This window comes from Strix uralensis, chromosome 5 (assembly GCF_047716275.1).
Source record: "Strix uralensis isolate ZFMK-TIS-50842 chromosome 5, bStrUra1, whole genome shotgun sequence".
Taxonomy (NCBI): domain Eukaryota; kingdom Metazoa; phylum Chordata; class Aves; order Strigiformes; family Strigidae; genus Strix; species Strix uralensis.
Genome location: NC_133976.1, coordinates 45,727,297 through 45,740,534, shown reverse-complemented (window position 1 = coordinate 45,740,534; position 13,238 = coordinate 45,727,297). Strand labels below are relative to the sequence as shown.

The 13,238-nt window shown below is 36.1% G+C and overlaps 1 protein-coding gene across 3 annotated transcripts in view; it reads right to left on the bottom strand.

Annotated features, from left to right (window-relative positions):
- Positions 1-13,238, bottom strand: part of ACSS3 (acyl-CoA synthetase short chain family member 3) — a 93,756-nt gene that overhangs the window by 2,957 nt on the left and 77,561 nt on the right. For all 3 annotated transcript variants that reach the window (XM_074869391.1, XM_074869390.1, XM_074869392.1), the window contains exons 12-13: positions 4,277-4,358; positions 3,222-3,344 (exon numbers count right to left, since the gene is read on the bottom strand). In XM_074869391.1, coding sequence (XP_074725492.1) covers positions 3,222-3,344; positions 4,277-4,358 — 205 coding nt within the window. The remainder of the gene's footprint in view (positions 1-3,221; positions 3,345-4,276; positions 4,359-13,238) is intronic.

Here is a 13,238-nt window from a genome sequence, read left to right as displayed (position 1 = left end):
CTCATACAATGGCATGAACATGAGGAAGAAGACAGAAAAAGCACAGAGAAGACAGGAGAAAAAAAACCTGAAGGAATGGAAAGCTGAATCATTGCTGTTCCAATAAACAAAAGGGAGGCTCTTGTGTGACCTGGTTGTGAAACCGATGGTGGAAGGAACAATTCAAAGGGTCTCCCACAACCCATCCTCAAAACAGATTTCACCATCCTTAAGATTTGTAGTCAAAACAGGAAGGAGAAACTGGCTGTCTGTGCCATGGTCACTACAACACACACCAAGTAGTTTTTAGCAAAATAAATCTGCACAAGGTGTTTCTTGCATACTTTGTTTGACATAAGCTATACTTATTTCACAGACTATGATCCTAGAAATGTCCCATGCTACAAAAAAGCAAATGGTCAACAGTAAGCTTAATAGCAGAGGCATGCTCTATCAAAGTACAAAAGCATGACCATTTACACACAGCTTTTGCAACTGTATATTTTTCACAGGAATTAAGTGGGATGTGCACAAGCCATATATAGAACAGCAAGTGCAACAGACTGAAGTTAGTTCTGGCTGGGCTCATCCCAGAACTAGAAGGGCAGAGGAGCCTGCTGCAAAAATGCTGAAGCTAAATATATATGAGTATGTTTGAATTCAGATGCAGCCTACTTTGTCCAGAAGTTATTGTATCCAATCTGACAAATCATACAGGAATGAATCTTACGCAATTCCAAGTCTCCATGGTATTTTAATGCATCACATACACTTATGATCTTCAGTCACTTTTAGTCTATAGAATCAGTAATGCATTCTGTTTCCTGCTATAAATACCCATTCTTTCCTGCTCTGACTTCTTGATCCTGACCACAGCAACTTGATTGCCATATATAATGAACAAGCAAAAAAAAAAAAAAAAAAAAGGAAAGAAAAAAAAGAAGAAAAGGCAATGAATTAAGTAAGGTCTACAACCAGAGTAACTGCTATTTCCTACAGAAATACAGGAAAAAGGTCTGCAGTAATCTGACATTACCATGAATACCATAATTACCTATCAGGCATCAACAGGACCCCTATGGTGGAGATTTAAGTGTTGCCAGCTTGTTTTGTAGTAGCTTGTTTGTGTCATTCCAGTCTGTCACTTGTTCATAATTACGTTAAGCTGGAATATTGCAGTCACCGTAATATTTTTCTTCAATCTATCCATAATTCTATCAACATGCCTTTGACTTTGGGACAGCTAATTTCAAATGACTGAAATTGTAAATACTAATTTAAAAATTATCAAACTTTGTAAAACAGCTAAAAAGAACAGAATCAGCACTAGACATTTAAAAATTGTTTAAAAGTAAGAAAAATCTCAGCAGACAGAAACTAATGCTAAATTCCTTGATTTCAAGTCTGTTACCTCAGATAGGCAAGATCTGATTTGGACTTTTTCAGCAAGAGTCAAGGCAAGCAGGGACACCACAGATGAACAGACAAAAGAGATGGATGGATCAACACAGGCTGAGGTTACCATAATGGCTAACATTCACTGATTGGCAAGGTAAACAGTAACACCTACCACACTGCAGTAAAGATGGAGCTCCAATGATATTAACAGATACCTTAGACAAAGAAACTATTGTTTGGAACATAATAAAGCTGAAATTCTTAGTCAAAGCACTAAGGAAAATCTTGTTAAACTTGTAATGCAGCTATAATGTAAATGTAGATAATATACTTGCACAACAAGGTGACTGACAATTAGATGGTGATTCAGTGAACCTCTAATTCTGTATTTACTGATCTTACTGAAAAGCTAATTGTAGTCTTCTTAATCCTTTCCCATTTAACTAGTAATTTGCTGTGCATGCATTAACAACACTCTTGGTTTTTAGCTTTGTTCCAAAAGGTGACTAGAAAAGCTTCTAGAACTTCACAGTGATGAAACATCTTTTGTTTCTACGGGAAAGACCTAACTAGCAGGGAGAAAAACAGAGACACTGAGCTCAGGACAATGAATACAAAGGTAATACAACTGAGGAAGTGATTCAATTTGTCATTTGTTATACTAGCTTCAGATTCAGCCTGAAGGGAAGAAACAATGCCCAGGTCAGCCCCAGAGCAATAGAGCAGTAAGGGGTGGGGATGAGATTCCCTGCTGCGCTTTAGTAGAGCAACACGAAAAAATTACTTCAAAGGGAAAAAGGTTTAAGCAGACTGAAAGCCACCTTTATGTCTCCATAGACCTGAGTCAGGGCAGCAGCTAGTTCAGCTCCCTGGCTGACCAATCCACGAAGGATTGCCTATGTTTATCTGAATCTGTTCAATTTTGTGTAATCAGAATTTTGTCTATTATCTTTTAAGTTTTCTATCCTTTAAAAAAAAAAAGTCACTAGACTAACAAACATTTTAAAGCAAAAACTGACTAACCGAACAGTTAAATTCAGAGTTCTTAAAGGTGTATTTTTCCCTTGCACATGCCCAGCACACCTTTTCCCATACTCCCTGAATAGGCAATTGATACATCATCAGGGAAATTTGTAACTGGCAATCAATCGCAACAGTTCCAGAGGGGTGAGAGAACAGTGATATGAAATTCAGATACTATTATGAACTGCACTATTTTCAACTTCTTGAGTTGCATGTGTATTACGTTAATGACTTTCAATTTAACAGCAGGGTTTTTTTACAGAGATTTTCATTGTTCATTTAGCACTGCTCATACAATAAGAGACAAAACAGCTCTCAAGAAACTGTGAGGAAACTCTTCAAGAAAAAGCACTAGTATGAGTCTATGTGAAAAGAATTCAGCCAACACCAAGCACTTTAAAAAATGCACCTAAAAACTGTATTTTAGGAATAAAAGTTTCTACTCCTAAGTAAGTACAGTACCTAGTAAAACTACTTGGCACACTGACCCTACATTACCTTAATGTATTCACAAATAAATATGTTATCAGACTTTACAGGAATGCTTCACATACTACTATATTGCCCCTTAATTCCACCTTCAAATGTGAAATCATGCCTGTCTTATCAATCCCATGGTACAAACTGCTTGTTGTTGACTAAATTTATTATGGTCTCAGAAAGCACCTTAATAGGAAAGACCTGAAACAATTAATGTTTTGGTTAAAAGATGGAAATGCAATCAAATAAAGCAGAAAAAAAAAATGATTTTGTGAGATTTTCAGTCTCAGTTTTCTCTATTCATCTTTCAGTCTTCTATTTTACTGTGAGGCAATGCTAACCTCTTCAATCGCGCCTGCTGAAATTCTGTGTCCAGCAACATTGATCACATCATCAGCTCGAGAGAGGACGTATAAATAGCCATCTTCATCCATATAACCTGCATCCATAGTATCATAATATCCCTAAACAAAACACACCAAAAATAAACTCAGAAATTCATTCATTTCCCATGAAACTAACAAACAAAACTGTTTCAAATGAAATATGTTTTTGGTGCCTGAAAGGTTTAATTCTGTAATATTTTTCACCATTCTTATGTCATAATATACCGTGCAGCTCCCCTTCCAGAAAGGTTTTGTAGGCTTTGTTAACACAGAAGACAAAACATAAACCTGTTTTTTTTTCCAACTCTGCTTACTTTGATCCCTGACAGCTTGGAGAAGGATGTTGCCTGAATCTACAAAAGGAGAATGGAATTGTTACAATATAAAGACAGTTGCCAAATTGCTCCTAAAGATATTCCTCTTTGCTGGATCCAAGCATACCTCATCATCATGATTCAAGTGCACACACAAAAAAATTTGCCTGGCCAATTCACTCATTTACTTTTATTGAATCAAACTTTCCATTTTGGACATTTGGAAAGGAGGAAGGCAGTCCCTGGATAGTTCATCTGACAAGGAAACATAACTAATGTAGTAAGGAGCCTCCAACGTGTTTAGGTGCTCCGTGGGCAAGTGTATATTTTGGACTGATACAAAGTTAGAATGACTACATGTCAACAGCAGTAGTATATTTGAAGCTATGCTAGTCTAAGGTTGCGAGGCTTATATCTTTTATTAGATCAAATGACATAATACAGCTTTTAGGTTCAGAAGCTTGAGGTTTACTTCTTTTGTTTTAAATCTTAAAAAGAAAACAGTGTGCCCAAAATCTTGAAGTATGGATGAAGAAAGTTTTACCTTGAAATGTTTTTAATTATGTAACACATACGTTCAAAGGTCTCCCATTAAAATAAGGTACAAGAATTTTGTATGTTATCCAGTTTAAATCTACTACCATTCAGTTCTGTAGGATTACCAAATGTTTATATAATTCATTTTGCAATTCTTACTGGAAATTTCTGGAAATATAACTTCTGGAATGTTTCCTGATTTTCCCAAAGACCCGAGAATGCTCCGGGAGGCAAAGGCAACCTTAAATTAAAAGAGTAGAGGGAAGTAGTAAGAAACACAGATATAACAAGTACAACTCATGCTCTCCATTCATACTTTATATTCAGATAGATAATAATTGGCTATAGAATCAGAAAACAGTTCAGCTTAATAATATGCAGGTAACAGATCAAAAAGACCATACATTTGTTGCGATCGCATGCATATAGCTCTGAACTGTATCCAGACCATACCTTTTAAAGCATCTCTGGCATTCAGTAAAATAATATTTGGTTTAGTAAACATTATGTACGATACTATAAATATGTTATCAGCATTCAGCTTTCAACATTCCCAGGGATTAAGTATCTGCCAGAACTGTATGCATATATGCTATGATACAGACAACTTCATTATTATAGGTATCTCTTTCTCTAACACACAAACACACTCACACATGCATAGACATATGAATTATCAGATCTTCAGTTTTTGTAAAAAGATATAACTCAACTTCAGTAATGACAATATGAATAAAAATGCTTTTGTTTTTTATTTAAACTGTGCATAATATTAGTGGAATTATTGGAGTTTTTTGAAAGTATATTGATAAAAGTCACTTTTAGAACTTTCTGAAAACTGGACTTTATTTTTTTAACAAGTTAAGCTGCAAAATTCTGGATTTTTTTATTAGTGGAGTTTTCAATGCATACTATACATCCATTCTTCAGTCAAGGACACAGGCATGACAAAACATGGGACACTTCACATACATATCTGCTGGAAGAAGAGAAGCTACAGATGTCTCAGCTAACAAGTTGTTTCTCCCTCCAAAGATCTGATAGGGTTAAACACATCTTACTTGAACTGCCTAAGAGATACATATTTGGGCATATCAACACAAGTTTTATGAACCTTAACCCTACTAACAAGAGAGAATGATCATGCAAGCAAGCACATTTATACAGATAAAATCATAAATGTCTCATACAGATTTTACTAGCATATGCCTGCATTCCTAACCAGCAAATATTTAGCCAGGGGTATTATATTTTCTACTCTGATAGGGTCCCTGTGACACCAGAAAGCAACATCTCTAGCAATGCAACACCCCTCTGTAGTGTAGCAGCACTGGTATCAGTACAGGTCTCCTATGATGTTCAGGTCACAAGAATAGGTGCTACCAGCTCAGTGACATGTACGTTTCTAACATTACATTTACAAAAAGAATAGTATTATACACTTTTTTTTTTCCTAAATATGGTATAAATAGTACAAGCTACATTGAAAAGGCCACATCATCTACTAATGATTCAAATCCATGATTTCTTACAATCCCAGGTTTTTTCAGCTTAATTCAACTTGATTAGCATAATAGAATATACTACTATAAATATTAGTACTTTCTCTGAGTGTTCTGGCTCCAGACATCCTATAAATCACATTCCCTGAAAGTATGGTTAAGGTAAGGCCAGAAATGCCAAAACACTTTCCAGGTAGCCATCCAGGCTTCAGGAGGGCAGTTTGGCTTCTGCCCACCTGGAGGGATTTCACTGGCCTATTTCAAGCCTTGCAAGCTTAGTAAGCATCCTTGTGATAGGCAAGCAGGACCTATAGAGTATTTGCCTTGAAAAAAAAATAATTAGAAAGACAATATATTGATACTGGTGTGTGTATGAGTTTAAAAGAAAAATCTCTTGTTTAGATTCAAGAAAAGCCGCTAGAGAATGGTAGTTACTATGGTTGTTGCCTAGTTGCTAATAGCATAGCAATTCATAACAGCCTCAGTCATTGCAAATTTTGCACTTTAAATTTATTTAACAGTCTGAAACATCCTTGTGATGGGAGAGAAAGGACAATTTGTATTGACAAAGTCTGTAATAATTTCTCCACAGCTCTATACAGTACTTTGCAGTTACTCATTAAATCGAAAAAAACAATTTTATTGCTGAAATCAGAAAAGCATTTTCATTTTTGTAACTGTAATAGTTTAGAAATCTAAACACAGAAGTATGTAACATATCACCAAAAATATAATCCCTGCTCCCACCACTTGGTTTGGGATTTTTTTTTTTTTTTTTTTTGGGGGGGGGGGGGGGGGTTGCTTTTTTAAAGGAAAATCACATCGACAAGTACATCCATGGTGCATATTTTTTGAGTCTATGGAAACCAGACTGCTAAACTACTGGCTACCGCAGGTACCTCTATAGCGCAAATCATAGCACAATACAGACACAGTCTGAAAATATGCTTCCATGGCTTTCTGTAAAAATTTACTTGCAGTTAGGACCTTATTCCATCTACTAAGCAAAAACTGAATGCCATCTTCCATGTGTCCATCTTTTAGGCAAAGTAATTCCAGATCAATGGACACATACAATTCTTTGTTCTTAGCATCATGACTGACTAGAATTTCTAGGTGCTGTGCAAACACAAATAATTAATAAAATTAATAAAGGTAGAATTCAGCTTGCCAGAACATAATTGTGTGTATTGGAATTTTGCCAGGACATCAGAATTTAAAAGTTCTATATTTACAAACTGTTGCCTCTTTGTCCAAACACTGAGTTGATACTCATGGCCTTTTGGGGTTACTTTTATTAAGAGGATATATTGCCCAAAAAATGCCGGGTATACATAAGTAAGCATGATTGCCCCACAAATGGTCCTGCTTTCCTTTCACAAGTGACAGGACCACAGAAGACCAAGACAGAAAGTAGGTTCCTTCATCATCATTTCTACAATTTACAAAGAAGCTCCTCTGCTTGGTTTCCCTTTGGGACATATTTACTGTATTTCTCTAGCTATCCATTAACTCATCTCTCCCTCATCCTGCATGCCAAGCCACAAACAAGCCAGTGTTGAGCTTCTGCATCTGCTATCGGTTTAAAGATAAGCCCTCCCTTACACTATTCTTGCTTTGATTTTTCATATGGTCGTAACTCTGGTAGCATCTTCCTCATTGCTTCTTCCTTCTGCAGAGGACAGTCACAAGCTTGCCAGCTTTTTCTAAAATACGAATGTGTTACCAGCTATATTGGATCAGGCTAACTAGTCAACTCATCCCATTTAACTAGCAAAGCATAGGCAGTTTCAAACCCAAGTGGAGGTTCAAGAGAAAAACCTACACTGAGCTGAATCAAAACATGTGAACTTGAGAAAAGTTTACCTTTGGATTTCAAACCTCAAAAAAGATGTATTTTTTCACCAGTTCAGCAACAGCAGTACAAACGATGCTATTCTCCGTTTACTCCAGTGACATTAATATGACAATTGTAGAACTACAGGAATACAGACTCAGGCCCATTTCTCATTTCAGGGTTGAATACATTTAGAACAGCATCAGGAAAACTAAGTAAACTGTGTAAATTAATGATGTAAATTATATGGGTTCATTTTACAAAGATCCACTCTGGTTACATTTTACAAAGATAAGCCGGTAATTTCATTCTAAATTGGAGAAACTAAGACAGATTAGGTGAGCTTGGCAGCATCACAAAAAAACCTCTGAAGCACTTTCACAGTAACTGTTTTCTGCTAGAGAATTTTAAATGATAATCATTATCTGTTTTTTAAGCATTGTTTCACAGTTCATTTATTTTTCATACAATGGTGGCTGACCTTATACAGAACAGCCCACCTTTAACTTAGCCCAAGAAAATCTGACTTGATGTGTCACATCCTTTCAGGATGCCACTCATCAAAATGGTGTAGGATTCCTTGTTGATGGAACAAAGCAATTATAAACACAGCACTCAAAATATAATTTACACAGAAAAGCAGATTTCTGAAAGTCCAAATGAAAGTCAAAAACTATTAGTGATGTTACCTTGCAGAGTTGCAGAAAAGATATCCTTTTATTTTATGGTAGACAATGGTACTCACAGGCTGTTCATTACAGCCAGTCAAAGCAAGTACAGGCCATTGTTAAATGAGTTTGGGCTTGTGAATGGAGCTAAATCATCTTGACTGGCAGCTATGTTATTTCTCAGCATTTATGCAGTGCTGTGCATAAACATCACTCTTAAAAAAAATATGATTGAAGGTTCAAAAGCCATCTGCAATCTAGAAGCTTTTTCAGACACTAGGAACAATAGCACAGGAAAAAGGGTGGAGACAAGGTAAGAGTAGAAGATCTTGAACATTCATCAATCTTCATGAAATGCTACTCTAGTTAGCTGAAGGGGGTCACAAAAGTAGTTGGCCTCAGTGTGGATTTTGAAAAAAAAAAAATATTTTAGTGGGGAAAAGAGAAAGCCATCAAAAACTAGTGAAAGTGCTTGGAAGAAGTTAAAAGTAAAGCAAGTTCAAATGCTACTCACATGTTCTCAGCTAGAGATCTGTTAGAAAACCCATCTTTGGCCACATTCCTCTCACGATGAGTGTCCTACTCATTGTTTCACTTGTAAAGGGAAAAGACAAAGCTGATAAACATGTGGAAGGCTGGCTGGGCAAGAAATCTTTTGCACAGGTTCTTCATGATCGTCTAATCTGATCTCCCATATAACACAGGCTAAAGGATGCCATATACTAAATCCTGCCTCAATTCCATAACTTTTGGTTAAAATAGATATCCAGGTTTGACCTAGAGGTGTCAAAACCACCATATCCCCAAGAATTTGTTCCAATGGTTTAATGCTTTCACCATTAAAACTGTGTTTTATCTCTCATCTGAATATTCTAGCTTCAGCTTCCAATCTCTTTATGCCAGATTAAACAGCCATCTCTCAATGACATCTTTGTCCTGTGGGTATTTCCCGGCCTTGATAAAGTTATCATTTAACTGATCTTGGATGAACTACATACCACAAGTTAAACTGTAATTTCTTTAAGCCAAGATTTCCAGAAGACAAGTCACTGTCATTCATATCTTCTCTAAAATCCAGTCATTTTCTCAATAGTCTTTTGAAATACGGACATAAGAACTGAACATAATGGTTTTACTAACATCATATCCACAGAGAGTAGTATTAGTTCCTTTTCAGTTTTTTGCATAGCAAGAAATCATATTGCCTGCTTAGTTACACTAGCAGCTATCTTCCATTCAAAAATCTTGTGTATTCTGTGGTTTATCCACTTTAACATAAAAAGCTCCTTCGTAAGTCACTGCTTTCTGGCGTACAGTCCTTCATGTCAAAATCTAGCAAATTTTTATTGTTCCTAGCTGTATGGCCTTTACTTACAAGAACATATTGCAAGTGGTCTATGCAGGATGACACGTTTGCTTTACATGATTTTACAAGCAATGTTTTTCTCCCTCCAAGCAATCTTCCTTGAGGCCAAGCCACTCAGACCAGTCTGCAACATGGCCTCTGCTGGGTTGCCTTTAATTTTCTGCTACCTTATGTAATTTTTTGTTTATTTTATATTAAAAAAAATAATAGGAAAACATTAAACACCACTTCCAAAACAGACAAGCCATCATTATAATGACAAAAATAAAAACAACTCAAGCAATGGAGATACAGCTTAAACCCCTTCAGACACTCTAGAACAATCACATATGAGAGAGAGAGAGAGATGTTTCTTAGCATGTCAAAGTACTTGTATTTTGGGGATTATTACATTCATAGAAGGAAATTTCAGAATACTGAGTATTGTTTTTTATCATTGAATCAAATTTAATGATAAAAGCATGAAACAGCAATAGTGTCACACACTTAAAAAAAGAAAAACTGACAACATTCATTACTATGATACTACATAATAAGATCTTCAGTGGCTATTTTGGCATCTCAGGTAGCTTCTAACTGTCTTTCTTCTGAGCTAAGGCCATATACCCCACTCGGCTTCAGATGGAGTCTCCCCTTGCTTTCACTATCTAACACACTGCCACCGCCTCCCGGCCTCCTTTTCTTCCAGGGAAGGGGAAGAGCACAAACAAGAGCTGTGACCTTTCTCATGCACATATCCCAAGTCAGAATGCCCAAATGTTGACCCATCAAATCCTACAAGATTTTTCTTTATTTTCTTTAATGAGATACCAAGGTACTATAGTGTGCTGTGAAATATTACAACTTTTTCTTTACCTTTTCTACCTTTTAAGCTCTTAACTTTCTATTGTGCATCTTAATGATTACATTCCTAGCTTCAGGTTGCTTCAGACTTCCACACAGATACTGATTTTTTTTTAATGCATTATAAGAAATATTAAATAAGTAAGCTTTTTACTGAACATCTATTTGCTCTCTAAATACTGCATAAAGATCGAACACAGTACCACAAATAGTGAAACTGCGAATGGGTTGCTTACTTCTAAACATCTCTTCTATTAAAGGATATTAACTTCACGGTATTTGCTTCAAAAGCTTTGTCACATTTCTAGTCAGCTAACTTAAAGTATAAAATTATAAAAAGCTGTAAATTCATCATGGCTCTTTCTTTATAAAACCTCCTTAATTATTTTTCAATACTTTACACTCTTACAGCACTGTACATAAAGCTTTTCAGGATTCTACTTTATATAATGGGTTGGGTCATCATTTGAATAATTTTAACTATTGACAGAACATTATAATTTTCCTTTCTCTTCCTCCACTAATCCAAAATTCATGAGAAAAACCCCACAAATTAATCGTCTGCAGAGCCTCTCACACAGTCGCTATCCTTAAACACAATTTAACCAATGCAACCAAAGCATTTCAGAATCACTTATGATGTAACTACATTGTCTCACCTCTTTCTGAATATGGAACAGAAATATTTATGTGATTCTGTGCAGTGGAGATTGGTAAAACAAATTTGTAAATATTTATCCTGTAAACCTCCATTACTATGGCACAAAATTAACGATACAGACACTATAGGAAATGTAACTAGGATCTACCAGGAAATTTACTGGCAGGCATTACTCTCTGGATAGAATGAGTATATGGCAAATGCAGTCCTCTTGCTGTTGTGAGTGAACATAAATAAAAATGCTAGCTAATGAGACAGTTCTGACAACTGCTTCATAAAATAAACATAATAGGTTTGCGATCTTTATCATGTACAAGACCAAAACTGAGTTTCCCACTGCACTGGAATTTAAATGGTATTTCTCTTTGCTAACGTTCCTTATCAGAACTTTGAATATTCTCACAGCTAATCATGATTAAATATACACATTTTCACGTGCGTATTAATTACAGGCAGGTCAGATCAATGCAAGAAGTGTGTCACTAAATCAGACTGCTCTTGCTAACAGAAATTGAGGTCATTGCTGCTATCATTTTCACTTCAAAATAAATCCTCAGTTAATTATCTTTCATGTCCAAAGGTTCTAGCTCAAAAAAATGTACAAGCGCACCCTCATGAGCTGCAGTCATCTTCATTTTCCCTTGCCCTTTTATCATAAATGTTGTGACACTGTATTTGATTACTTTATCCTGAAAGACTTGAGAAGTCAAAAAGATTATTGCATTGTTCATGTAAATTAGCCTCTATGAGAGCTCTTGTCAGCAAAAATCTTTCCAAAGGGAAAAGATGGTTATATGAAAAAAACCCAGGTATCAGTTGGCAGATGAGTAAAGAAAAGAACATACTTGGGGCAGAAAGGTAGAGTAATGAGGTGTAAGAACCACCTTTCTAAAGCATTTGACTGCTGCAGGGTAAAATTAAAAAGTTTAAAACTCTGTTGCAAGGATATTTTAAATACTATACTTAGGAGCACTGCAGGCCTCAAGCAGCCCCCAGCAGTCTTTACCGGGAGTTAGACTGGGATAAAAATAACCAAGAGCAGCAGCATACCACTTTTTCACAGCAGTGTGTGGCCACTCTCCTCTCCAAGAAATACTGAAGAATATTTCTCAACTCACATATGCTGCAGATAAAGCAAATACCTGTGTTTTTTTCTAAAATGGTACACCGTATTTTTCTGCTGAGTGTATGACAAAGTAATAGTGAAAACTATCCTGCCTACCCCATTTTCTTCTAGCTGCATGGGGACATGTCCCTGCTAGTAAGGATCATCCCCACTGTTTTTAAGGCATCTGTACATGTTGAAGCCTGATGAAGAGATGAAGAAAGGAAAGGCTTCTTGCAGGAGGACTTTATAAAAACTAGCCCTAATCAGAAAATGAAAACACTTTACAGCTAAATAACTGCTTAGCTGAATGGAGAAGATAGAAAATGTGATGCCTTAACCTAACAGCCACAGATTTTTATGACCAAAAATCCAACTAAACACTGCAGCAAATTGTCACTCACCAGAATAAAACCTGGAACAAAATGTTAAGACATTGCTAACCCTAATATCCTAAAACTAACTTCTCTGAACAGTTCACAGACTGAAATGTTGGAAGTGTTAAAAAATCCCACAATTGGCCTCCTAAAGCTCATCAATCCATTTGCTTTGTTTTGCTGGGGGGTTTTTTTGTTAAGCTGCAGAATGGATTTTAAGTGATCCTATTGTCCCAAAAGATTAAGTCAGAAAAGGGCTGGAAAAGGGGTGATAGTTAACAAACCTCAGAATTGTTTCATACTGACTATGTTAATGATACCGTGCAATCTCTTTGCCCCCTACTCTCCCCTGTATTTCACAGTGGACATTACGATACATATGGACATGATAAAATAACAGCGTCCCTGTGCCATTACTCTTTCTTGAGTGACCCAATGCAAAAAAAGACAAAAACAAAAATCCCCCCTTTCTCCCCTATCAATTTATGTGACTGCAGCAGAAAAGAAAACAAAATAAACAATAACAACAACAAATCAATGTATAAACACATTTGTAATTTCTTAAGATAAATGCCTAAACATGGGGCCACATTAGGGAATATAAATTCTGGCTTTAAGATTTTGACAATAACTCCAAACAGGATCTTCTACTATGGTAATATCCACTCCTGACAGGCACTTAAAGATAGTAATGACTCAGAAATGTATGCACACATCTACCAACATAACCTGTTAGTAGATAACAACTGAGCTTGTTCGGCA